This window comes from Hibiscus syriacus, unplaced genomic scaffold (genome assembly GCF_006381635.1).
Source record: "Hibiscus syriacus cultivar Baekdansim isolate YM2019G1 unplaced genomic scaffold, ASM638163v2 tig00110472_pilon, whole genome shotgun sequence".
In the NCBI taxonomy this organism is placed as follows: Eukaryota; Viridiplantae; Streptophyta; class Magnoliopsida; order Malvales; family Malvaceae; genus Hibiscus; species Hibiscus syriacus.
This window is the reverse complement of record NW_024062752.1, coordinates 3039624-3067411: the sequence shown is the minus strand read 5'-3', so window position 1 is coordinate 3067411 and position 27788 is coordinate 3039624. Positions and strand designations below refer to the sequence as shown.

Here is a 27788-nt window from a genome sequence, read left to right as displayed (position 1 = left end):
AATGATGTAAGTAATGACATCAATTTAGTTTGGGTTTGGGTTTAGGCTCCCATAATGGATCAAGTTTATGATCCAACAGTTTTTTCCCTTTTGGCGCTAAATGGGTGTAGAGATGGTGAGTTCAGAGGGATTAGGTAACTCGCCGCCGCCGATAGAAGCGCCAGCGACACAGTATGGCCTCACAAAGCAGATTTCCATGGCGGGTACGACCGAAGCCGACATACTAAGAAGTCGTTATTTGGGAAGGTTTTTGGCGGAAGCTGGGCTGTATGAGAGCGAAGAGGAAGCTTCAAAGACAGAAGAAGTTGTTGTTCGAATTCAAGAGATTGCAACTAATTGGGTCAAACAAGTTACTCGTTTGAAGGGGTAGATAAGATGGTTGAAGATGCAAATGCTCTCATATTTACTTTTGGTTCTTATCGGCTTGGGGTTCATGGACCTGGCTCTGACATAGACGCTTTATGCGTTGGACCATCCTATGTGAACCGAGAGAGATTTCTTCTTTGTACTGCACAATATCCTGGCAGGAAGGGAAGAAGTTACAGAGTTACAACCAGTTCCGGATGCTCATTTCCCTGTAATGAAATTCAAGCTCAATGGAATTCCAATTGATCTTCTTTATGCAAGCATCTCTCGTTTGGTTGTGCCTCAAGATCTGGACATCTCCGACGTGACATTATTGCACGATGTTGATGAGCCTACTGTTCGAAGTCTCAATGGCTGCAGGGTTGCAGATCAAATCCTGAAACTGGTGCCGAATGTCGAGAATTTTCGCACTACGCTTCGTTGTTTGAAGTTTTGGGCTAAAAGGCGATGTGTTTATTCCAATGTGACTGGATTTCAAGGGGGTGTTAACTGGGCACTTATTGTTGCTCGAATTTGCCAACTTTATCCGAATGCGGTTCCAAGCATGCTTGTTTCACGATTCTTTAGGGTCTTTACTCAGTGGCGTTGGCCCAACCCAGTTATGCTTTGCGCAATTGAAGAAGATGGACTTGGATTTTCTGTATGGGATCCTCGTAAAATTTCTCGTGATAGGACTCATCTTATGCCAATTATTACACCTGCCTATCCATGCATGAATTCTAGCTACAATGTTTCCTCAAGCACCCTTGGCGTCATGATGGAGCAGTTCCAGCATGGCAACAACATTTGTGACAAAATTGAGCTGAATGGAGCAAAGTGGAGTGCTCTGTTTGAGCCTTATTTGTTCTTCCGTAGCTACAAAAACTATTTGCAGGTTGACATTGTTGCAGCTGATGCTGATGACTTGCGTGCTTGGAAAGGCTGGGTAGAATCCCGGCTGAGGCAGCTGACGTTGATGATCGAACGCGATACTCTCGGAAAGCTGCTGTGCCATCCTTATCCTCAGGAGTATGTAGATGCCTCTAAAACAAGATTTCATTCTGCATTTTTTATGGGATTACAAGGAAAACAGGGGGAAATAATTCAACAAGGTCAGAAGTTCGAAATACGTTGGTCGGTTGATGAGTTCCGGCATTCAATGAGCATGTTGTACATGTTTCGGAAACCTGGAATGGAAATCTATGTATCCCATGTCCGTAGGAAGAAGCTTCCAGCTTATGTGCTCAACAATGGTGTTGCATATCAAACTGAATCTGGTGAGAAATGCCTTAAAAGGAAAAAGGATGCCGCTGGAGAAAATAGTGAGCAACATAGGCTATTGAAATGTAGGACTCTTGATAGGAATCATTCAGGTTCACCCGGGATTATAAGTCGATATGTTTGCTGATTTTTTGGGGGGCAATTGTTTTAGATATGTGTATTTATATAGGTCAGATCGAAGGTCTATGATAGTTTGGGTAAGGGAGCTTACAGTTACAGCCGCATATTGTATTTTATTTTATATTGATTTAAAATTATTGAATGAATTAAAATAGATAACACTTATTTATTATTGTTAATTTTAATAGTATATTTTTAATCATCTAATCAAAAATAATAATAAGATGAACTTAAATATTAATAGATTAAATAATTTTGGGGATAGAATCTTTTAAAGAAAAAGTATTGTCATGCTCTCAGTGACAACTTATATCTATTACTCCTTAAATTTTTCAAAATTTACAGTTTAGTTTTTAAATAACAACTTATTTCTATTTTGGTTAAATAAATGTTTTATGATCCTTACAAACCTAAATTAAGATAAATACTATTTGAATCAAAGATTGATGAAGGCCTTTGTTGTATCTTGTATAAATTTTTAATCCCCGTACTTTTAATAAACCTCTGGTTAGTCCTTCAACTTTTAAAAGATACAAAATTGAATTGGATTTGATTTAAATTATTAAGTGGTAACTTAGATAGTTTGGTATAGATATTATTAACTAATGTTTTGACTCCATTGCACATAACTTGTGTGATGGAGACAGTAAAAAATAATATGATATCAAATAATTGATATTATTCAAACCAATATTCAATATGATTTAAGTTAATGATAAATTAAATAATGAAATTGTAATAAGGACTTTAAAAAGTAAATATCAATAAAGAATATGATAATTTGAAATCAATGAATGTCTGATTGAATTATTTTTAGATAATGATAAATTAAATAATGAAATAGTAATAAGGACTTTAGAAAGTGAATATTAATAAAGAATATGATAATTTGAAATCAATGAATGTCTAATTTAATTATTTAATTACTCACTCTTATGCATATTCTAGATTGTTAGTCTTTCTACTTTTAGTCATAGGATGTGATACTTTTGACCCGACTTCCGATTGAGTCGGGTAAAGAGTGTTACCTATCCACATAAATTTTTAAATATTTTAAAAAGGATTTACGAGACTCTATGTCGCTCCTCAAGTATAATAAATAATAACCTATATGAAAGATTTTGGGTGTTATTGAGTTATAAAATATAGTTAAATTAAGTTCGAAACTCATATAATAATATCAGATAATTTATATATAGTGTAGGTAGAAAATATGAGTAAGTTACTATAATGATACATTGATCAATCATCAATCTTCCTAGGCACGAGGATAAGATCATTTTTCTTGTGTGTAGTAATCCCAGGTAAGGCATCAAAGTCTATGTCTTTTTCGTTAATTCCTGATGGTAATTCCCAATCAAACTTGTAAAGAAGATTAGCAAGTGCAAGTTCCACAGTTGCAACTCCCATATGCATTCCAGGACAAATCCTTCTACCCGCGCCAAATGGTATGAGCTCAAAGTGTTGTCCTTTGTAGTCGATAGAGCTGCCATTGCCGATGAATCTTTCAGGACAAAACTCTTCTGGATTTTCCCAAACTTCTGGGTCTCTTCCTATTGCCCATGCATTCACATACACTATGCATTTGGCAGGTACTTCATAATCACCAATGCTGCACTTTCGTAGTGTTTCTCGTGGCACTAATAATGGAGTTACTGGTTGCAATCTGAACGTTTCTTTGATCACAGCTTTTAGGTAAGCTAAACTTTGAATATCATCTTCTTTTAGAAAGCCTTTTTTCCCAATCAAACTCCTCACTTCCGCTTGAGTTCTCTTCAAACACTTCGGATTTTTCATGAGAAAGCTCATAACCCATATCACAGTGGCCGCTGATGTGTCTGTTCCAGCGATAAATACATTCTACACCAGAAATGAAAAAAAAAACAAGGTTATACATACATAAAGGTGGACATAAATTTGATTGATGAAAAAAATATTGAGTGGAGATGTGATGTTATAACCATAAGAATAGCTTTTATGTGATCTATGGTGAGATCAAACGGAAAGTCAGTATCCTTCGATATTTGTAGTAACGCATCGATTATATCTCTTTGCTCTGGCTTTAGTCTGTTTGGATCAAGATGTTCCTCGATGAGTTCTTGATAGAAGAAATCGAGTTCTTTGAAAGTTTTCTCAAGGCGATTGTGAAACCCTGTGAATCTATCCACCCAACCCATGAAAGGAAAACAGTCGGAGAAGCTAAAGCTTGATAACATGGCTTGACTTTCGTTAAGCAACCCATGGAACCTGCTTCTTTCAGCTCCTTCTTCGGCATACCTTTTGCCGAAGGCCACTCTACAAATGATTGTACTGGAAAGGCACATCATTGCCTCACTCAAGTTGATAGGCTTAGAATCAACAGACAATTGGCATATTTTTTCCATCAGGCGAGCAACTTCATCTTCTCGGATGGGTCGATATTGTTGTACTCTGCTAAAGAGATGTACAACACAAAGTTTCCTGATCCCCCTCCAGTAGTCATCATACGGTGAAAAGGCCACGTCTAAGGCGTTGTAAGATAATCTACGGGTACCACGTTGTTCAGGCCTGCTGCAGAAGTCGAGGTCATGGGTTTTCATAACCTCTTTAGCCATTTTTGCAGAAGAAACTACAAGGGTCGGCTTGCACCCGAATCGCAAGTACAGGAGAGGACCATAGTTTTGGGAGAGTTTCCAAAGGAAAATATGAAAGGATGAGTTATCAGACAACTGCATATGTAAGTGACCGATCAAAGGAAGAGCAGGTGGGGTAGGGGGAAGATTGCCATTGTTGCCATAATGTTTTAAGATAATGAAGAGGAAGAAAGGGAGAGGTAGAAGAAAGAGAAGAAAGAGTTGTATTGCCATTCTAGTATTCTACTCGGCGTGGGTTGAAAATGGAGAGGAATCCTCCCTCATATATAAACTAATATCGTAAATTTTGTGTTGCACAGTGGTAATTAAGATATTTTCATGAAGCAAACTTGGGAGGCGTGAATAACCGTATTTCTCGATAAGTTTTTCTCATCAATAATGAAGTTTCCACACAAGGCCAGTAGCTGTAGCTCTCTAGTCCATTGATGAGTAAACTCCCTCATGAGATCTTACCTGCAGCCATCTACACTTTGCCTAAACACATGCCCATCTTAGGGTATGTTTGTTTGATGGAAAGCCAATTATGAAATTAGTTTTCATTGAAATCATGTGTTTGTTTCACGTAATTCATTTTTCGAAAAATATTTTCCTGCGTTTGTTTCACATAATTCATTTTTCGGAAAATATTTTCCAGTGTTTGGTTGGAGGAAAACTGGTTTGTTAACGTAAAACATTTTACTGATCAACATAATTTCCTTTGTGTTTTCTAAAAAATGACTTACGCTATAATTTTCCTTAAGTCATTTTCCGAATTTTTCACTTCAAAGAATAAATACTCAAAATAATTTTATTTTATGAATTTAATATTAATAAAATATTTTAATATCATTTTAATCAAAATATTAATTATTAAAATATTTAAAATATATTTATTAATATTTATAATAATATAATATTATATTTTTAAGATTATAATAAAATAATCAATTATATTATAATAATATAAGATGTTATATTTTTATTTTAATAACATATAATAAATTATTAATAAAATATGTATTATTTATTAATTTCATAGAAATAATATTATTAAATTATTAATAATGAATAATATTATTTATATATTTAACATTAATATAATAATATAATAAATATATTTAAAATATACTAATTAATATTTTTAAAAATAATATAACACTATTACTTTAATAAATAATTAATATAATTTATAATATTTTTATTTCAATAAAATATACCAATATTAATATTTTATTAATAAAATTATAAATATAATATTTAATAATAAATAAATTATTTTAACATTTTAAAAATATAAATATTAAGAAACTCATCAACTAGTGGGAAAAAGGTTTAAACAACATCTTCCAGACATCGTAAAACGTTTTCTAGAAAAATGTAATTCATTTTACGAAAATATTTTCCGGAAAACGTTTTACAGAAATATAATTTATTTTTCAGAATTCAAATTCCAGTAATTCATTTTCCAGAAAACCAATTACAACCAAACAAACAGACCTTAAAGTTTTATTGATGTCTACTTATTTAAAAATTATATTATTAATATTAGTGTACTTATTTTTAAAAATATTTTTAAATATATTACTATTTACTCGTTTAAATATTTCGTGAAAGCCCGATGCAACCAAATATTGTTAACAATACCACATGCAATTCAAGCGTTTGATATTTGGATTTTGTCTGATAGATATAACATAAGCAGACAAACAACATTTGCATAATAACTTGACTATCTTGTTGTGGAATTTAAGTTTGCGGTGGAAGGGATCGGATAGTTCTTCTTGCGTGGCTGAATTTGCTGCTGTGTAATAGGTTTCGTATCACCCTGGAGTATATCTATGTTTAAGGAATAGGATTGAAGCTTGGGCTTGTACTTTGTAATTATCGGTATTTGTTTGTTGATTTTGTTTTATCAATATTGAAACTAAAAGAAAATTTAAATTAAAACACAATAATTTTAGGGCAAACTACATATTTGTCACTCAACTTTTAAAACTAGCAATACAATCACCGAACTTGTAGTTCGTTTTGAGTAAGGTCTCTAACGTTACCTCTTGTTAGTTTTATCTAACATGGCATGTTACTGTTATTTCCAGCTTAATAAAAATTAAAAAAATATTTCCAAACGATGTCGTATAAAATTTGGGAAAAGTTAAAAGGGTTTAGAACTCTTTCACCAATCAAATGACTGATAAATTAGGTTTAATTTGGATTTTTAGGTTTAGGCTCTTTTTTTTCTAGATTATTGACCATTGGTGGATAAAAATGAGGGGGAGAAGGACTCGATCGAAGGTTTGTTCAAGTGTGGCGAACGATAAGTTGTTATTTCTGATGTATTTCACGTGTTATCCAATTGTCTTAAGTTTGTTTAAATCTTTTAGAATCTGTAATTGAGGGATTTTTCATATTCTGTAACTACTATTTGTCATATCGAATGCAATTTTAGTCCCAATAGGGTTCGGAAAAAGATTGAGTTGTAATTGATTTTGTATTTTAGTCTCAATTTGTTTTTAGGGTTTTCAATCAATTTTGAGTGAGGAAATTTTTTTATTAAGTTGAAATGGGTTAAAAGGATGATTTTATTAAGCTGAAAAATAACTATAACATGTCACGTCAGATAAAACTAACGGGAGGTAACGTTAGGGACCTTACTGAAAATGAACTAAAAGTTTGATGATTGTATTGCATGTTTTAAAAGTTGGGTAACCAGAATGCAATTGTTCTATGAGTTCAGTGAACATTTTATAGTTTACCCATAATTTTATTAAACGTGAATGGATGAAACTCCCATATGCATTACAAGTCAAACCTTTAACCCGAAATCAAATGTCATTATATGGTGAAACTCGAAAGGTCTCATCTATGGCATTGTAAGACATGCATGACGACATGCATGACGCAAAGTTTCCTGATCTTCTAGTAGTCCGTATAAAGTGAAAAGGTCACATCTGAGTCATTGTAAGATAATTTACTGGTATTACTTTCATTAGGCTTGCTGCAGCGGTCAAGTTCACCATACTTTTTTGAGAGAGTTTTCTGACAACTGCACGTATAAGTCACCACCCAATGAAAGGAAGAGCAAGAGGCGAATACATAATCTTAAATTAGGGACGAGTTTATAAAATTTTAATTATACCAATTATCAAGAGAGCGAGACCTAAGTTTTCATTAATTTTTTGGCAACATTAACTATTCCTCATTACAGTGATGTAGTTGGTTATCTGGTAGTAATGATCTCTGGTATATAGCATGCAGACAATAGTGCTCCCTTGTTGATAACAATAAGAAAATGGTTGATGTTGTGAATCACTAATGGATCAAGCGAGCGATTTTTTCCTTAAATTTTTAAATTCTCGTTTTTTTATATTTTATTGATACTCTATCTTTACTCATTAAAATTTTATAATAACAAGAAAAAATGTTTGAATGATTGAAAATAAACATAAATGTTTTTTTATTTCTAGGCGGGAAAAGAGTGCTCAAAAGACTTGAAAACATTCTTTTAATTACAATTAATGGTCTGTCTCCAATCAACTATCAATAAGTTAATTAACAGTCAAATCAAACACCGTAATTATTCTAGACAACGGTTGAAAATCAACAGTTAAAATGCTCGCATAATTTCAGCAATAAATATTTAAATTTTCACATATATAAAGGTAGGCTATAAATGTCTGAGAAGGTTTCTCATTCAAGCTTAATTATTTTTAAAAAAAAAGCATTCAAAATTTCTCCATAAAATTCTATGTTGCGTAGTACGTGTCGAAGATACGTAATTACCACGAATGAACTACAAGTTACAAACCAACTGACGATGACAGTGTAAAAGAGACATGTCCACCAAAACTCAATCAAAGAAGAGAGAAGAGAATGATATATAAACTATCACCGCTTCCTTTTCCTATTTATGTGTGATTAACCTTTGTTATTTCATTTGCATTTTTAACATTCCCCATGAATGCATTATAAATTTTAACATTCACCATAAGTTTATCCTTTCAAATGGATAAGGTGAAGTTTATCCTTTCAAATGGATAAAGGGAATCATGTAGTATCTGTTTTAAATATAACTCTCAATCATCTGACATTAAATACTCATAATTCTGGTATTTTTTTATGCTCAAAATTAGGACTTCAAAGAATAACAACAATTTCTTTATCGCCGAGATCGCTTGATTCGTATTGTAATGATAAATTAAAAAATGTTGAATTAAATTAACAACCAGTTGGTCTAGTGGGAAGAGGCATTAGATCCCTTAAGCAAAGGTCAGGGATTCGAATTCTGACGTTTGCGAATGGAGCAAATTGAATTGGAAGTGTCGCTTTTACCTCTGCAGTATCCGACCTGAATTAATCGATCAATAGATCGGAGACCGGTGATTAGTATAAATTTTCCTAGCCACGAGGATACGGTCATTTTTCTTGTGTGTAACGATCTCAGGTAAAACATCAAAGTTTATGTCTTCTTCATTCATTCCTGATGGCATTCCCCAGTCAAACTTGTAAAGAAGATTAGCAAGTGCAAGCTCCACAGTTGCAATTCCCATTTGCATTCCAGGATGTTAGAAATAAACAGAATTAGCAATTAGTTTGTTTTTATTGTTAGTCTGTTGAATGGGTTTATTAGGCGGTTAGCATATGAGCTACATAAGTCCACTAGTTGTAATGGCCTAACAAACCTGTGGAGCTTATATAGCCCATATTGCTAATTCTAGTTTCAGGTAGTCAATGGCACCTTTCTCACACAGGACAAATCTTCTACCCCACCAAATGGAATGAGCTCAAAGTGTTGTCCTTTGTAGTCGATAGGGCTGTCAATGAATCTTTCAGGAGAAAACTATTCTGAGTTTTCGCAAATTTGAGGGTTCCTATTGCCCATGCATTCACAAACACTAAGCATTTGGCAGGTACTTCAAACCCACCTATGTTGCACTTTCGTATAGTGTGTTTCTCGTGGCACCATCAATGGAGCTACTGGTTACAATCTGAACGTTTCTTTTATCACAGCTTTTAGGTAAGCTAAACTTGAATATATATCATATTGTTTTAGAAAGCCTTTTTTTCCAATCAAATCCCTCACTTCCACTTGAGTTCTCTTCAAACACTTTGGATTTTTCATCAGGAAGCTCATAACCCATATCACAGCGGCCGCTGATGTGTCTGTTCCAGCGATGAACACAATCTACAGCAGAAATAAAGAAAAAAATAAGTTTATGGACATAAAAATTGATTAATGATAAAATTATTAAGTGGAGATGTGATGTTATTACCATAAGAATAGCTTTTATGTGATATATGGTGAGATCAAATAGAAAGTCAGTATCCTTGGAAATTTGTAGTAATACATCGATTATATCTTTTTGCTCTGGTTTTAGTCTTTTTGGATCAAGATGTTCATCAATGAGATCCTGGTAGAAGATATCGAGTTCTTTGAAAGTCTTCTCAAGGCGATTGTGAAACCCTGTGAATTTATCCACCCGTCCCAACCCATGAAAGGAAAATAGTCAGAGAAGCTAAAAAGCTTGATAACATGGCTTGACTTTCGTTAAGCAACCCATGGAACCTGCTTCTTTCAGCTCCTTCTTTGGCATACCGTTTCCGAAGGCCACTCTACAAATGATTGTACTGGTAAGGCACATCATTGCCTCACTCAAGTTGATAGGCTTAGAATCAACAGGCAATTGTCATGTTTTTTTTCCATCAGGCGAGTAACTTCATCTTCTCGGATGGGCGATATTGTTGCACTCTAAACACTACAAAAATATGTTCTGTAGCGGTATTTTTAGCGGCGTTTGGAGAGAAAACGCCATAAATTTTAACGATATAGCGGTGTTTACAAGCCAAACGCCACTAATTGATACTTTAGCGGCCTTTTTTTTCACAAACGCCGCAATAGATTAGTAATATAGCGGCGTTTTTACAAAAAAACGCCGCAATAGGATTGTTTATAGTGGTATTTTTATAACAAACGCCGCAATAAAGAATATTTTTGCGTCGTTTTAAGACAAACGCCACAGATGGTGACATCAATAGTGGCGTTTCTTGTAAAAATGTCGCAATAGATATGAAATTTCATGGCGTTTTAGCCCAAACGCCGCAGTAGAGTTGTAATGTAGTGGCGTTTAGACTAAAAACGCAACGATATGTATTTTTTTGCGTCGTTTGTAGACAAACGCCACAATGGTGCTAATCAATAGTGACTTTTTTGTATAAACGTCGCAAAAAACATGTGATATAGTGGCATTTTTTAAAACGCCGCCAAATATTAAATATATGCTCCACCCTTCTCTCCTACCTGATCCCTAAAATCATTTCAACTATTCTTCCCTCAAAGCTTCTTCTCTGGAACAACAACGACCCTCACACGATTCCAACGACGTGGTCTTTTGTGTGTCCGGCGACAAAAAGGGCCCTCTCACCGGTGAACTATAACACAATTGCACGGTTTGATCACTCTTCTCACTATTGATATTTTTCATTATTGTTTTGTTGGTATATATTTTGAAAATGGGGAAAACCCAGAAAGCTAACGTATTTGAGGAAAAAAATAGCTTTTGAATAGGAAAACAATATCTATACATAGTGTTTTTAGCGGTTTACTACTTGGGAGCATTGTTTTACTGCTTTCGAATAGAAACATAATAGATCTGCTTACAAAAGGGAAATAATAGATTTTGAAAACGTGAACAATTGGTTGTGGTCCAAAGAACAGGTGTTGCCTTGAGTAAGAGAAATTATCGTCGGAATGTCTACGTGGCGTATTTGCTCTGACGATGGATCAAATTATCGTTGGGAGGCTATCGGTCCGGTCTTGCCGTCGAAACTCGATGATTACCCAAAAGGAACTCCTATTGCTTCATACCCTTCCATGGTCGATCTCCTACGTGAAGGTAATAATCCATGAATCTTTCAGGCGTTATAATTTTTATTGTTGTTCGCTCAAATTTCATAGATCGTACGCATGTAGGATGTTCGAAACTTATTGAGAACGATGATAGAGGAGTGGATAAATACCCGATGTTTAGAACCGAATTTGGTAACTCTGTGGCGTTGAAAGAATGTTCAATTGCAAAAGCAGTATCTATCCTCAATGAAGACGACGTTGCTTATACTATTACTCCAAGTAAACGTTTATACCATCTATTTAAATTTATTTTAATGTTTGATTCAGTTCCCAAGCCACCTCCAATCAAGTTTCATACTGTAGGTGAAAGGTCGTTATCTGTTTCAATTGAAGCACTGAAGCGCTCAAGGAGTCTTCTTGGTGAACCGGAGGTAGGGGATTTATTTGGTGAAATGGATGAAGAGTTTCTCTATAAAGAGTTTACACGGAGGAAAAACTTAACGATGCATCGTCAAACAAGGAAAACAGTTTTCCTACGTCCTTTACCCACGAATGAGCACAACTAAATATAGTGAACAATATGCTGAAGATTGTTTATGCATAAGTTTAATGTTTCTAAATTTTAGTGTATTTTGTTGTTAAGTATTTTTATGCATAACTTATCTCTTAATTAAAATGCATGGTTGTTTTTTAAATTGATAAAACTATATATATCAGTCAATTTAGTTGATGTAGAGCATAAATGAAATATGTAAAATCAATTAATCTTATATGTATAAAGGTAATTAGTGGCGTTTTTGGATACAAACGCCGCAATAGATGTAATATGTAGTGGCGTTTTTTGCAACAAACGCCGTAATAGTTGGAGATATACCGACGTTTTTGTATAAACGCCGCAAAATAGTAAAATTTAGTGGCGTTTTTAAAAAAACGCTGTAAAAAATAGGAATTTTGTGACGTTTTATGTAAACGGCCCAATACAGTAGCACTTCTGTGCGTTTTTCATAAAAACGCCGCAATAGAGTTCGCCAGTAGTGGCGTTTTTACGTAAACGCCGCAATTGAGTTGTCATGTAGTTTTTGGTTTACAAACGCCACAAAGTATTATAAAATCCCCAAAATTTGTCATTTGCCCGAGCCCTAATTTATGAAATCTCTCAGACTACTTCGTCTTCATCTTCAAACTCCCACAGTTCTGGTTCCCATTTGAGTCGACGTTTCAGCAAAAAAAATCAGATATAATTTGTTAAAGCTCTTAGACGAAGTCCAACTACTTCATCTTCATCTTCAAACTCGCCTCCCTCGTCATCGCCTTGGATTCATTTGTGTTCGGTTCTTTTTGTTGTTACTTCTTCACCTGCTTCTTGTTCTTCCACTGATACGTAAGTCCTTTTTTTCAATCAGTTAAATCTTTTGTTAGATTTTCGTTTCAGATCTCGATTTCATATAGATTCTTCCCGTCTCTTGTTTCCAGTCATTTATAGGAGGCTCTTAGACGAACACCATCTGTCTTGTAGAAAGCTACCAAGTGGTCAGAAAAAAAGAGGTTGTTGCTGAACTCACAAAGCTTGCATCGACAAAAAAAATAACTCCTGTTGATTTTTCGAAAGTTTGCCGGACGTTGAAGAAGGCTTACAATTTTCTCCTTTGTGATAGTATCTTGTATTGGGGCAATATAATTTTGTTTCAACTAGAACAAAGATGAAAGTTGTCTTGATGTTCCTATTGCATGGAAGTTATTATATTCACTACCTCCAATCGAATGCTCTTGTTTCTGCCCCCTCTTTTAACATGCAAGCTTGGGTGTTATCATGCATATTTCACTCGTAGGAGGGTGACATATGTCAGCACGAGTCACACTGTTTTTACTACTTACTATCTATGTCATGTTGCTTTCTCTGTTAGCATCTAAGAGTTTCTTTGATCTTTCTACCTTATTTGGACTGAAACCAAGATTCAGTTGCGCTTTTCTTGATGACTTGTGTAACTGCTATTTGTATCCGCTGAGGCATTTTTTAGTACAAGGTTAAGTCGGTAATAATGAATACATAGTATATGTTGTGTTTTTGGTTATAGGATTAGTTTCTGCTTTGTTAGCTTCACTTGTCATACTGTCCTTTAAGTTTTAACCATTGTGTCTGTTAAGTCGGTAATAAATTAGGGAGGTTTAATTACTTAAAACATTTTCATTAATGAAAATGTTTTAATTAGTAATCTCAGAAACAATAACCAACATTACATAAATATTGCTGTAGAGTTTTCAAATTTTTTTCACAATGCTCTTTAGTCCTCTGCCATTTCTTTCACATTGGTTTGGTAGGAGCCTTGTTGTGAACGTTACCTTGCTGTTAGCTTATTATAACTTATTGGGTATATTATTTTTGCTATGTAAGAAGTAAAGTGATGTAACTTACGAGTAATGATGTTTTGATATAATAGTTAAGCTCTCTCAATGTTTCACATTCTTTCTCTTTACTTTCCCTTAAGTGGTATTAACCTACATTATTAAGTATTGAGCTTTTTAGTGTTCTTATATTCAAGTTAAGCTCTTCCACCTCTTGTTAATGGACTCTAGGTTGAATGCTTTATAATGTATTGATATGTTGTTCTTGCTGCCAAATAATTTGATATCTTTAAATTATATTGAACCTCTGAATTTCTAGTTCACTTGTTTTTTTATCTTCTGGACACATATTTGATGTCTTTTATATTGAACAATATCTTAAAGATTACTAACTTTGTCAATAACCATTTAAATTATTTTAAAAATAAATTATAATAATATATTTATTATTATATTCATTATATTATGTTTGTGTTTCACAGCCTACATTGTTGGATTAAAACTGCCTGTGACATTTGCTTGTAGATTCAATAACTGAAAATGTATGTTTGAATGAAGGCCTTTAACAATGCAACTGTACCCCCTTCAAATCAAGCAACTTTCCCTTACAGCTTAACAACTTTTATATTCAAAGCAAGTTGTTTCGGTGTGACTGGATTGATGTAAACAGATGTATAAAAAGAGATAAATTCGGGTTAACAATGGTGAATTTCTCTCGATTAATTCACACGGGTCAACGTTTGATGGATGAACCATATGTATTTCTTCTCAAGTTAAATAAGTAATTTATTGTCACGATCCAATGGATGACGGTTGGTATGTTGTGCTTCGAAATACTCCCAAAGACTTGATAGACATCGGGGATGGAAGTAGAGATGACATTGAAACAAGATTAGAATGTTTACGTCTACTACCACAAAACTTAGATGAAACTATCACTAATACAACACAATTTCAATGGGTTCGGGAGGACGTTGATGAAGATATTTATGACAACTGACATTACATAAGACTGTTGTACGATTTTATATCTTTATTTATTTATTTATAATGTTATAACTTTTAACATGTTGTCTTTCAATATTCATTAATTAATTTGTTTTTTTATTACTCATGTTTGTTTATTACATATCATGCCGAGGAGAAAAATAACTGATTTACGGGTTGTTCGAGCTTCTCAAGACCATGAAGAAAGAAATAGCGAGGAATCGAATGCACCTGAGCCTTCCGAAGTTCCTGAAACTGTTGAAGAAGAAATACAAATTCACGGTAATCTTTGAAACTTTATTTATTACTTTGTTCATTTTCAAAATTGACATTTAATAATTTCTTATATAGTTGAAAATGTTGGAATGCGCAAGACTCGAGGACGTACAACTTTGAAGGAATTATACTAACTTCCTCATGATCATCGTGTCAAAGTTTCAAGAAACGATGTTGGTTAACCTATTGGCCCAGAAGCACGTCTTCTAGCAGGTTACTTAGGCATAGTTGGACGTAATGTGAATCTGTTACCGATCAATTATGAGTCATTGCGCGAAATGCCTAATAGTAACAAAAATCAAGCGTTGGATTTTGTTAAGGTAATAATGTCATTATAATAGATACTCTATAGAAATTCAATATTAATTTATACTTACGACACACACTTATTTGTTGTATAGGAGAAATTTTCTGTAGAGGTCTCTGACGATTATGTGAAGCAAGCGTTAGGGAAGAGATGAATGGACCACAAGAGCTCCTTAAAGAAGAAATACTTCAAGAATGATCTCAGCCTTGAAGAGAAGTTGCAAACATCCCCACCAGGAATGCTCAGGTACCAATGGGAAGATGCAGTCAGATTTTGGAGTTCACAAAAAGGACATGTATGATGTATTTTTCAGAAATAATTATAACGAAATTTAAATCATCATTAAAAGTGGTTGTTTGACATTGTAGGACCGAGTGCATGTTGGTGTTGCTTGCAGGTAACAACAAAAGTTTACGCACACGGCTGGATCGAAGAGCTTTGCTTGTATAGCTCATGAGGATGTATTATAGATTATTGAAATAGTTTTGTGTATTCCATGTACATACTAACTCATACTAATTATATTATGGTATAATGTAGGAAAATACATCCAGTTCTAAAGTTGATCGAATCCAACTCTTCGACATGACATATACGAAGAATAATGGCACTCCTATGACTGCTGACGCTGCAGAAATTATGGTAGGTTTATTGGGTAGATGTTTTAAATTTACTTGACTTTATTTATATTTGTACCATGACATTTTTTATTTCAAATAATTATTCACTTTATTATTAGGAAAAATTGAGGGAGAAAAGGGCGCAGTATCATGCTGCTACTGCTTCGAGTCAAGGTATTGTTAATGATGATGACATTGAAAACCAAGCTATTAATGACGTTTTGGGTCCTGAAAGATATGGTTGGGTGCGCTGTCAAGGATCATTCGTTACTCCCACCAAATATTTTGGATCCAGTTCATCACAGTACAGGTCATCACAGTCTCGATCTTCCCAATTAGAAGTTGGTCGTTTAAAAGAAAAGTTGGCTGAGATGGATCAACAAATGGCTAACTTGAAAGCGGAAAATGAAGCAAGGGAAGCACAGAGAGAAACAGCGGCAACATAGAGAGAAGCAACATATCAGTAGAGATGTGAAGAATTTGAAAAATGACTCAATGGTATGATGTTGATGATACAGAAAATGCAACCTCAAAATCCACCATCGTAGTCTCATTTATGTTATGAGCATTCTGTTAATGTTACTGAACCGTGTTTAACTGAACTTATATTACGTTAATGAAAACTTTTATTTATTATATTGGATTTGATGTTGCTTGTTATGGATATAGAGATCGATGTTCTTGTTGTTTTGTTTGTTGGATAATGGAACAGGTTGAAAAACTAGATTTGGGGTAATCAAACATAATTTTTAGAACCGTTAAATTATGTGTTATTTAGCGGCGTTTATAACAAAAAACGTTGTAATATACCATACATTTAGCGCCGTTTCTATCCTAAAAACGCCGCTATATAAGGGACCTTTAGCGGCGTTTATATGAAAAGCACCAAGAAATCTCAACATCTATTGCGGCATTTTTGATAAAAACGCCGCTAAATCTCAACACCTACTGCGGCGTTTGTGGTAAAACGTCGCTAAACATTAACACCTACTGCGACGTTTGTGGGAAAAACGCCGCTAAACATCAACACCTACTGCGGCGTTTGTGGGAAAAACGACGCTAAACGTCAACACCTACTGCGTCGTTTGTGGAAAAATGCCGCTAAACATCAACACCTACTGCGGCGTTTGTCTAACAAACGCCGCTAAATATCAACACCTATTGCGGCGTTTGTTGATTAAGCGCCGCTATATATCGTCACCTATTGCGGCGTTTTTTGTTAACAAACGCCGCGAACTTTAGCGGCGCTTAAAAACGCCGCTATACGTAAAAAAAACGTCGCAAAAAGCCAGTTTTGCTGTAGTGAAAGAGATGTACAACACAAAGTTTCCTGATCTCCCTCCAGTTGTCATCACACGGTGAAAAGGCCACGTCTAAGGCGTAGTAAGATAATCTACGGGTACCACGTTGATCAGGCCTGCTGCAAAAGTTGAGGTCATGGGTTTTCATAACCTCTTTAGCCAATTTTGCAGAAGAAACTACAACAGTCGGATTGCACCCGAATTGTAAGTACGAGAGAGGACCATAATTTTGAGAGAGTTTCCAAAGGAAAATATGAGGGGATGAGTTATCAAACAATTGCATGTGTAAGTGACCAATCAAAGGAAGACCAGGCGGGATAGGGGAAGATTGCCATTGTTGCCATAATGTTTTAAGAGAATCAAGAGAAGAAGGGGAGAGGTAGAAGAAAGATGAGAAACAGTAGTAATACAATTCTAATATTCTGCTGATCAGTGTGTGTTGAAAGTGCAGAGGAATCCTCCCTCATATATAAACTAATAATGAGAGAGTAGCTGTAGCTCTCTAATAAGGTCAACAATGAAGCTGCCAGTCAAGTCCAGTAGCTGTAGGCTGTAGTTCTCTATTCCATTGATGACTTACCTCCCTCAGTGAGACTGGAGCTTAGCTTACTTGTTTGAATATTTCACGAAACCCCGATGCAACCAAATATTAGTTAAAACCAATACCACATGCAGGCGTTTGATTTATGGAGTTTCACTGATGATAAAGATAACGTAACCAGACGAAAAACATTTCCATAATAACATCACTATCTTGTTCTGGAATGAAAGGGATCAGAATAATTCTTCTTGCGTGGCTGAATTTACTGAAATTGGTTTATATATATTTAAATAATATTTATAAATATATTATATAAAATGGATGGTGAAATAAACATATTGAGGATAATATAAGTCTTGAGATCTATGTAGATGGTGAAAATATAATTATTTTAGTTTTGCCGGTTGTGGGGTGAGAATGATTTCAAATTTTGGACCCATAGCATATTAGGAGAAATGATTCCGTGGACCCTTCTCACCATGTTATCTACTGTCACTTCTTAAATTAAAAAAAAATCATCTCATTAATTTTTTCCCATATCACTTATACATTAATATTATATTTCCCAAATCATCATCTTTTATGATCGATAATACACTAAAACTAAAAGCAACTAGGGTTTATTTTTATTCTTAATCGCAGTCCATTCTCTTGTCTAATAATTTCTCCAGCAGAATAAATAAAAATAGACCCTTCTTGTTTATAAGATAAATAATGGGTAAAATGACTGTAAATTGATTCCGATATCAAGACCCAGAAAGGCGGTACAAATTAAAAGTAAATTTACAGGACCCTTGATAAACTAAATCTCAAACAATACCTTTGAATAACAAAAATTAAAAAAACTCCACAATTAATAAGAGTGTTCTCAAACAAAACCTTTAAATAACAAAAATTAATAAAATTCTACGGTTAATATGAGTGTTCGTCGATTCATTCCCCTTCTCCATATTTATTATTTTCATTACTTTTATTATTTTTGCATATAATAATCACACAACAGAAAAGATAAAATCAATTTAGCCACTAACAATTCTTTTATGATGCTAAGATGAAATCCAAATGCCCCTTCTTGGTGGCTTATTTCTTCGAACTACCTTGCTGTGGGATGCTTTCCCTGCCTCATTAGAATCCAACCACTTTTTGGACAAATAAATCGCTATAACTTTACAATAACGAAAGACTTTGATTAAAGATTTAATATATATTATTAGTGAAGACAATGAGATGCCATTAAAAATAAAAATAAACCCTAGTTGTTTTTAGTTTTAGTGTATTATTGGAGAAGATGATGATTTGGAAAATATAATACTAATGTATAAGTGACATGGAAAAAATTTAATGAGGTGGATTTTTTTCATTAATAAGGACCATAGATAACATGATGGGAAGTCTATAGAATAATTTTTCGGGGATATTAGAGTACCATTCTATCCAATTGACATCTCTAATCAAAAATTGAAATTAAACATTAAAACTAAATACAATTAGTAATAAAATATAGGTTATGATATAATTAGTAAATCGTTAATTTAAAAATTAGACGTTGACCGTTTAATTTATTTAATTTTAAAACAAAAAATTAATGAAATACGTAAATAAAAAAGTCATGACACCCTTGTTATTGCTATATTAATGATAAATTATACAAAAATATAAGTAAAACAATAGTAAATCATGATACCGTTTTAATGTTGTCATTTTACAAGGAACAACATACCGTTACGTAAGTCTAATCCTTTAATAAGCTTTGTACAAACATGGATGAAACTCCCATATGTTTCTGGGACAAATTAACCCTAAGCCCTAAACTAAATAGTCATTATACGAAGAAAGGTCACATACGAGTCATTGTAAGATAATCTACAGGTACCACGTTGATCAGGCCTGCAGCAGCAGCAGCAGCAGCAGCAACAGTCGAGTTCATGTGTTTTCATGACTTCTTTAGACATTTTTGTAGAAGAAAGTACAAAGGTTCACTTACACCCGAATCACAGCACATGAGAGAACCATATTTTTGAGAGAGATCCAAGCAGATTCTAAAAGATACGAGGAACAGATTGAAAGAGGAAATTAGAGTTATAGAACACTGCTTGAAGGTTAACAAGAGGGAACCGCCAGTGTCCAACCCACCAAACAATCGTGGTGAGATGAAACATAGGGTTCAAAGAGAGACCCCAATTTTCGAGCCTTCAGAGTACGTATTCCATGGCTATCCACACTTGAGGAGTGAAGTTTACAGGGAGAATGAGAGGTTTAGGCACTTTAAAAGAGGGAGTTTAAAGGGAAGAAGAGGGGGTTATGATTCTCCAATCTTTGTGAATGAATCAGGAAAGGGAAGATTTAAGGGAGTTTTGAAGACCCAAATTTGTTAGTATATCGTTCATGAATCATAATACTCATTTTATTAATATATATTTGATATCTGATTTATTAAAGGACTAGTTTAAATGAATCAATAAAATTTGATATCTATATTGCTGCAGCAGTAAGTAGAAAGGTGACAATTTACCAAAATATGAATCACGTATGATTAAAACATGTCAATGAATTAAATTATACTATCAGCACATAGTGCGCCAACAATACTAGAGATAATATGATGATAATAATCTCGTTAAAAATCATGTTAATAGAAAAACTTTTGAAATGTAATCCACATCCACTGAACTGTGAAACTAATTCACATAAATATCATCGGTGACATATCATTCTATTTTTATTTTTTTAATATATAAATATCAATAATTATAATATTTTTCTACTCAAATAAGATAAGATAATTATTTATCATAACCAATGCAAAATTAAATACAAACGGAATCAGAGTTTATATCTAGTTCCACTTTAAATATAATCAGAGTTTATATTACATTTAAGGCAGCAAAAATCCCAGAGAAAAGAAAAGTGAGGAGACCCGATTAATCTTACCCAAGTTGCATTTAGTTTAGTGTATTTTGTAAAGCAACAATGATGTTTCTTCCTCTCTTTTTTGATGCTTACTTGAACATAGGATCAAATTGCCAAGAAAAGGGTGTGCAAATGCGACTATGCGTATGCACTCTTTTTCTATAACAAGGCCAAAATTAGACCAATTTGATGCAAAATTAAGGTTTCCTTACATTTCAAAGTGCATAATGATTAACTTTGCTGACTAAGGAAACTGCCATGTGAAAGATATAAAATTCCCCATTATTCACATGGTCTGGCTCTGCTCTCATCATTAAGTTGGCAACTTTCCGTACAACATGTAAATCATGATATTTGAGGCACCGTGAACACTCATCTTCCGTATACCTTTATATATACGAGCTACATATGTCACATCACTTTTAAAATAGTTTCCAATTTAAAAATCCGTACAATTTTGTTTCATTTTATAAACCATTATAATTTACTTATAATTAAAATATGCGTTAAACTTACATATACAAATAAAAAGAGATGTTCCACATTTCCCCGTTTTACAGTAGTTTAATTCAAAAGCTTTTCAGAGCGTTTTTACTAAACCTATTACATGACAACTAAAATATATCAAAAGTAGACATGTATGTCATACTATTATTGATGAGGCAACTCTGACTTGATGTCTGACGATCTCCTTACTCAGCTGATATTCAACATACGCGTGAAATAAACACCGTTAAGTATTACTTAGTGAGGCATACTTATCATAAGTAACTTATAAACATAAATATAGGGTAACAATTCTAATATCGAGCAACTCTTTACAATTAATTGTAAACCTTATAACTTTGCACCATTAGTGCTAATATGGTAATTTACCCACTTTCTATTCATGTTCATTTATTAGAATGCACAAGTAGTGCCTATATGGTAATTCATCATCTCATGATAAATTCTGTGGGTTGCACACATAGTGCCTGTACGGTTATTCATCAACTCATGATGAATCTTGTGGGTTGCACACATAGTGCATGTACGGTTATTCATCAACTCATGATGAATCATGTGGGTTTGCACACATAGTGCATGTACAGTTATTCATCAACTAATGATGAATCATGTGGATTTGCACGCATAGTACATGTACGGTTATTCATCAACTCATGATGAATCCCATGGATTTGCACACATAATGCATGTACGGTTATTCATCAACTCATGATGAATCTCGTGGGTTACACACATAGTGCATGTACTGTTATTCATCAACTCATGATGAATCCCGTGGGTTGCACACATAGTACCTGTACGGTTATTCATCAACTCATGATGAATCCCGTGGGTTGCACACATAGTACTGATATATCATTGCAATATATATTTTAACAACATATCTTTATAACTCTTAATGTACATAATAAATGCACTCACCTAGCTTGCCTCACTATCGTATCCAAAATGCAATGCTGATCACTCAGGTACCATTTGTTTTACTTAACTCGGGAACTTGATTTCGATCTTTGAGCTATGGAGGAGGATTATGCACGGGAAAGAAGAAGAAGGAAAGGAGTTGACCAAGTTAAATCCCCTTTTCCCCTCACTCTTTACTTTAATACCCTAAAAAAATAAATTTTAAATTCATTTAACTCCAATTAACCAAAATGTCCTTTTAATCCTCAATTACTACAATTTAGTTTAAACTATTCTTCCCATTCCATTCTCATCTTTTATCAATTAATCAAATAGATTCTCAAATCTTAAATCCTCTCAATAAAGTCCCTAATTCACTATTTGGGGCATTACACCGTGATAGTTTTTTTAATAGTTCATAAGATTGTATATGTTTTGTAATTTTCTTAATCTATTGATAATATGCATATATTTTACATGTGTCACTATTCGAACTCAGAATCTTTAGCGATATCAACATTTTCTTTTACCATTGAGACCGCTTGATAGGTTCATAGGGATTTTTTTGGTTTGTTTATATAAACCATTATTGCTTTGGTTTTTTAAAGTAACAATTTTTTTGTAATTGATATATTATATGATTGTAACAAATTATCTCATATGTTATTCAATTATTACTAAAATTATAAATGGGTCATTTAATTTTTAAAAAATTAAATAAATTATTCAAATAATTTATTGTCATAAATAATCAAGTAACTGAAACAATTGATTGTAACAATCAGATCATGTATCACTGCACTGGTAGTTATCTATCGTCATTTACGGTGGTCTATAAATCCTAAATTCTATCATAAAATTTACTTCAATTCATTGATTAGATCGTCAAAAATCTCTTTCAAAAGTCATAAAATCATCTCAAAATTATTGAATTTATTGAATATCAATCTATGTTATCCAACATTAAACTACCTTTGTCTCGAAAAATATTATTCCTCTCACAAATGACAAACTATTCACAATTTAGATTATTGTATAATCTCTTATCTTCAGAAAGCTCAAAACTTGAAATATTTTTTAATTTTTTTATTAATTGAGTGATTCATTTATGACTTTTTAAAATTTGATAATTTATTTGTAATCTTACTAATAATTTTGAATTATTTATGAAGCATTTTATCCAATAAGAATATCATTAAAAAGTATTTTGTAACTATCATTTTACTTTTAAAGATCCAGTGACTTATTTGTAATCATTATTTAATATAATGATAACTTATAATTATTTGAAATCAGGCGACTTCGGGTGCAATTTAACCTCTCTTTTTTCTCTTGCTGTGGTTGATGAAGCGGACCAACCCGCGGGTCTCCCGACACGTCACGTTATACTAAGTTGTTTCTCTGCTGACGTGGACACCTCTAAAGCAGTTCTGTGGGTCCAATATTTTCCTTGAACGCGGGACCCTTCAACCCCAATGCATTTGGGTTATGATTTCGGTAAAATTATTTAAACTATACGCGTTAGATTAATAAAATCAGTAAATATTTTATGAAATTTAAATCGGTAAATGGTAACAGTTTGGTTTAAATCAAACTTTAAAATAATTTGCTGTTATGATATCATATTTTAAAATTAAAATTAAAATTAAATTGAGTTGAATTAAATTAAATTTTATTATTTAATTAAGTTTGATTTATTAAAATTTAAAACTTAAAAATATTTTTATAATCTTTCAAAGTTTTTTTTTAATATTTAATTATAAATTTTATTTTAACATGCAAAAAAAGCTAAACCGAACTGAATGCATCTAATTAATAATAAATTAAAATTTAATAAAATTGATTTTTAATTTATTTGATTTACATTAATTTAATGAAAAAAATATTAGATATTAGTCATTGATTAAGAAAATACACTTGGATGTTTGGAGTCTGCTAGCTTTAGATGTGAGCTGGATCCACACTTCTATGACTGACCCACATTTGAGTTAAAAAAATAAAAGAATTTTCATAATTATTTATTTAAATATTAAAAAAAAAGGAGCTTGCATGAATCTCACCCAAAAAGAAAATTTTATGTAAATTATCTATTCTAATAATCCAGAATATTTCTCTTTTCCTTCAATTTTACCTTATCTCAAGCTGGGGTTTCTTGGATTTTCAACTCTGGGTCTCGAGTATCTATTCTTTTGTTTTGATGCTTGACGAGTTAGTTCAAGTTTAAGCATGTGAAACCCAGCATCTTCCTGGAAAATTTCCCCTTGTTCTCTGGTTTCGGATTGGGTTTTCAAGTGGTGGAAAAGGATCCATGGCTACTGCTAGCTCAAGTACTGCTTGGAAAGTAGTAGACTCAGTTCCAGATCAGTTTCCTGCTGGTCTCCGTGTGCTTGTTGTTGATGATGATCCGACATGTCTCATAATCTTGGAGAAGATGCTAAGAACTTGTTCGTATGAAGGTAAAATCACAATTTTCTTTCTTGGGTTTTCTTTATTTCTTCGTTTTGATCACTAATTTCCGTGTTTAAGATACTAATTTTCTGTTTCCGGTATGGGTTTCCAATGACATATCTATTACATAAATTGTCGATGATCATTTCTTGGATTTGGGAAAGTAATTTTTTTTGTAACTTAGTTGAGATAGCGTATTTTCTGCAAATTGCTTGAAGTATTTATCCGCTTTAAAGGCCTGCTTTGTGCATATAAACATAGGGAGTTGCAGTTCCTTTATTCCTTCTGGATTTGCGGATTTGCTTTGTTTGGAGCTAAGAGGTTGATATTCATACAATTTGACGGATGATTGGTTTGATTTATATTTTTATTTCAGTTACGAAATGCAATCGAGCCGAGACTGCATTGTCTATCCTACGTGAGAACAAAAACGGATTTGATATCGTTCTCAGCGATGTTCATATGCCGGACATGGACGGATTCAAACTTCTTGATATTGGTTTGGAGATGGATCTCCCTGTCATCATAAGCACTCTTATCATATATGTTTGACATGGATTTAGTCACCATGGATTGACCATTTCATCTGGTTTGGAGTATGTTCCAGCCTCATATTCCGACTTGTATTTTCTGCAGTGATGTCGGCAGATGATGGAAAACATGTCGTTATGAAGGGTGTTACACACGGTGCCTGTGATTACCTAATCAAACCGGTTCGTATCGAGGCGCTGAAGAACATATGGCAGCATGTCATTCGGAAGAGGAAGAACGGGTGGAAGGACTTGGAGCAATCGGGAAGTGTAGAAGAAGGAGATCGGCAGCAAAAACAATCTGAAGAGACGGATTACTCTTCCTCAGCTAATGAAGGAAATTGGAAAAGCTCGAAAAGGAGGAAGGATGATGAAGATGAAACCGAGGATAGAGATGATACATCCACACTAAAGAAGCCGAGGGTTGTCTGGTCGGTTGAGCTTCATCAACAGTTTGTTGCAGCAGTTAATCAATCAGGCATTGACAGTACGAGTCTTTACCCATTTTTTTCATTTTGCTGATGTATACTTGCTAAATGTGCATCTTCATCATAATAGCATGCATCGATAATACATATTCAATTATCAATGTCATATTACGTTGTTTATATAAACTCAAGATAACTGATATGTTTTGAACTAACTTCAACCACAATTATTTGCCTGTTGATGATGTTTTGGTGTTTTTCATACCTCTCCATGGCATTTGATCTTCTTCTTCAGAGGCTGTCCCAAAGAAAATTTTGGAGTTGATGAATGTTCCTGGCCTTACCAGAGAAAATGTTGCCAGCCATCTTCAGGTACGGTACATGTTAACTAAATATGCAAACTTTTTACTTGACTATATTTATACCACATTTGCATATAAATAATTCTTGGAAATCGGAATTTTTCTTTGGTTCTTTGATGATAATGGCTTCATTATTTTGTGATCAGAAATATCGCTTGTATCTTAGAAGGCTGAGTGGGGTATCGCAGCACCGAGTAATCTGAATAATTCTTTATGAACCCTCAAGAAGAAACTTTCGGTCTGCTATCTTCGGTCAATGGGCTTGATCTTCAAGCTCTTGCTGCCGGTGGTCAACTTCCTGTACAATGTCTCGCCACACTCCAAGCATCCGCGCTTGGTCGTTCACTGCTAATCGAGCATACCTATGCCCCTTGTTGATCAAAGAACATTTTTAGCTTCGAAAATCCGAAGTTAAGATTTGGAGAAGGGCAGCAACAACTTATGAATAATAATAAGCATATAAATTTACTTCATGGAATTCCGACGACTATGGAGCCGAAGCAGCTTGCCACTTCACAATCAATAGGAAACATAAATATGCAAGTCGCTTCACATGGTGTGCAAAGTAGCCAAAATAACTCGGCATTGATCAATATGCAAGTTGCTTCTCATGGCGTGCAAAGTAACCAAAATAACTCGGCATTGATGCAGATGGGTCAGCCACAGATTACTCATGCTCCCAGGCTTCCGTTGTCAGTGGGGCAGCCTATAATATCAAATGGAATTTCTGCCAATGTCTCTACACAAAATGGTATTCGAGAAAATATCCGAGCCCCTGGTAATAATCCAGTTTTGCAGACCTCTTCGATGTTGAACTTCCCCATGAATCATGCTTCAGAACTACCTGGTAATATTTTCCCTCTTGGAAGTACACAAGGGATGTCTAGTCGCACGTCCAAAGGGACTTTTCAGGAAGGCTTTAACTCGGAAATTAAAGGATCAGTCGGGTTAATGCCAAGTTATGATATATTGATGACTTGAATCACATAAACCCGAAAACTGGGAGCTACAGAATGTAGGAGTGACATTCGATGACTGTCAGCATTCAAACTCTCTTCAAGGCAACCTTGATCTTTCGCAATCAATTTTAGTGCAACAAGGATTTTCTTCTGGCCAAATGAACGGACAAAACAGGAGTGCTGCCGTTGTAAGCAAGGTGATGTTCTCAGCAGGAGATAGTACAGAGTCAGGGAATCCACTAAAAGTTAATCAGCATCTCAATTCCTTTCCCAGTGACAATACAATTCGGGTCAAGACCGAGAGTGTTGCAGATGTAAACCCTGACAATCTATTCATTGATCACTTCGAACAAGCGGATCTCATGAGTGCTCTTCTGAAACAGGTTAATTCTTTTTATTCTCTTTTATTTACGTATGAATGGGCAGGGTTTCAAGTCGCGGTCGCGTTTTTGGTTATTTCGGATTTACCGTGATTGCGGCCGTCGCGGGTAACTCGGACGGCGGCGAAACCGCTATATCGCGTCGCGGACCATTTTTTAAAACCCTGCGGATGGGGATACACTTACATTTAAAATTCAATTTTCCGGCAGCAACAAGGCATTGCACCAGCTGAAAATGAGCTTGACTTCGATGGGTATTCCCTGGATAATATTCCAGTGTAGATAATGTCTTATGCAATCAATCATTAGGACCTTAAGTTCTGTTTCTTCAAGAAACTGGATTTGCTTTGTTCTCGAGAACCGCAACTTCCTTACAATTATCGTATGCTGCCAGTCTCTTTTCAATATAGGAGGATCAGATGAACGGGATAATAATCAGTACGGACGAGTGGGCCATTGCAAGATAGCTGCAGGGCAAGTAATATCCTACTCGTGCATGATACACAGGATTCCGTTCGATCCTTTTTTCTGTAGCAGAATCTGGCATGACGAACTAACTTTAGGGTGATTTTCGATGATGTCCAGCAGCATTCCAAGTTGTGGAGGATTGTTTGTAAGCACCAGCAAGGCCATTGGAGGCTTTTCTAACTCATAATCAGAAGATCTTTGCTTTTCACTTGTGTATTTTGGAACTGATTTGTGATGTGAATATTCCATTTTGATTGCTCTCGACATAAGTCTGGGCATTGAATCGTGGCAAAATTTTCATGGGATCCTCATTTATATT

General features: G+C 34.2%; 2 protein-coding genes and 2 pseudogenes across 2 annotated transcripts; 2 read left to right on the top strand and 2 right to left on the bottom strand.

Moving 5' to 3' along the window:
• Nucleotides 1–100: 100 nt before the first annotated feature.
• On the top strand, nucleotides 101–1753 carry LOC120127795 (nuclear poly(A) polymerase 4-like). Its single transcript, XM_039145616.1, is given in 3 exon segments — nucleotides 101–365; nucleotides 368–491; nucleotides 493–1753. Coding segments are annotated over 3 exon segments (1650 nt in total).
• A 1212-nt stretch (nucleotides 1754–2965) lies between these two features.
• On the bottom strand, nucleotides 2966–4620 carry LOC120127909 (cytochrome P450 83B1-like). The gene is made up of 2 exons (XM_039145725.1): nucleotides 3708–4620; nucleotides 2966–3606 (listed from the first exon to the last, which is right to left on the bottom strand). Exons 1-2 carry the CDS (start codon nucleotides 4590–4592, stop codon nucleotides 2989–2991), a joined length of 1503 nt encoding a protein of 500 aa, XP_039001656.1. The 5' UTR covers nucleotides 4593–4620; the 3' UTR covers nucleotides 2966–2988.
• Nucleotides 4621–8716: 4096 nt separating this feature from the next.
• LOC120127794 lies at nucleotides 8717–17503 on the bottom strand (annotated as a pseudogene).
• Nucleotides 17504–19337: 1834 nt separating this feature from the next.
• Nucleotides 19338–27707, top strand: LOC120127793 (annotated as a pseudogene).
• Nucleotides 27708–27788: the final 81 nt, after the last annotated feature.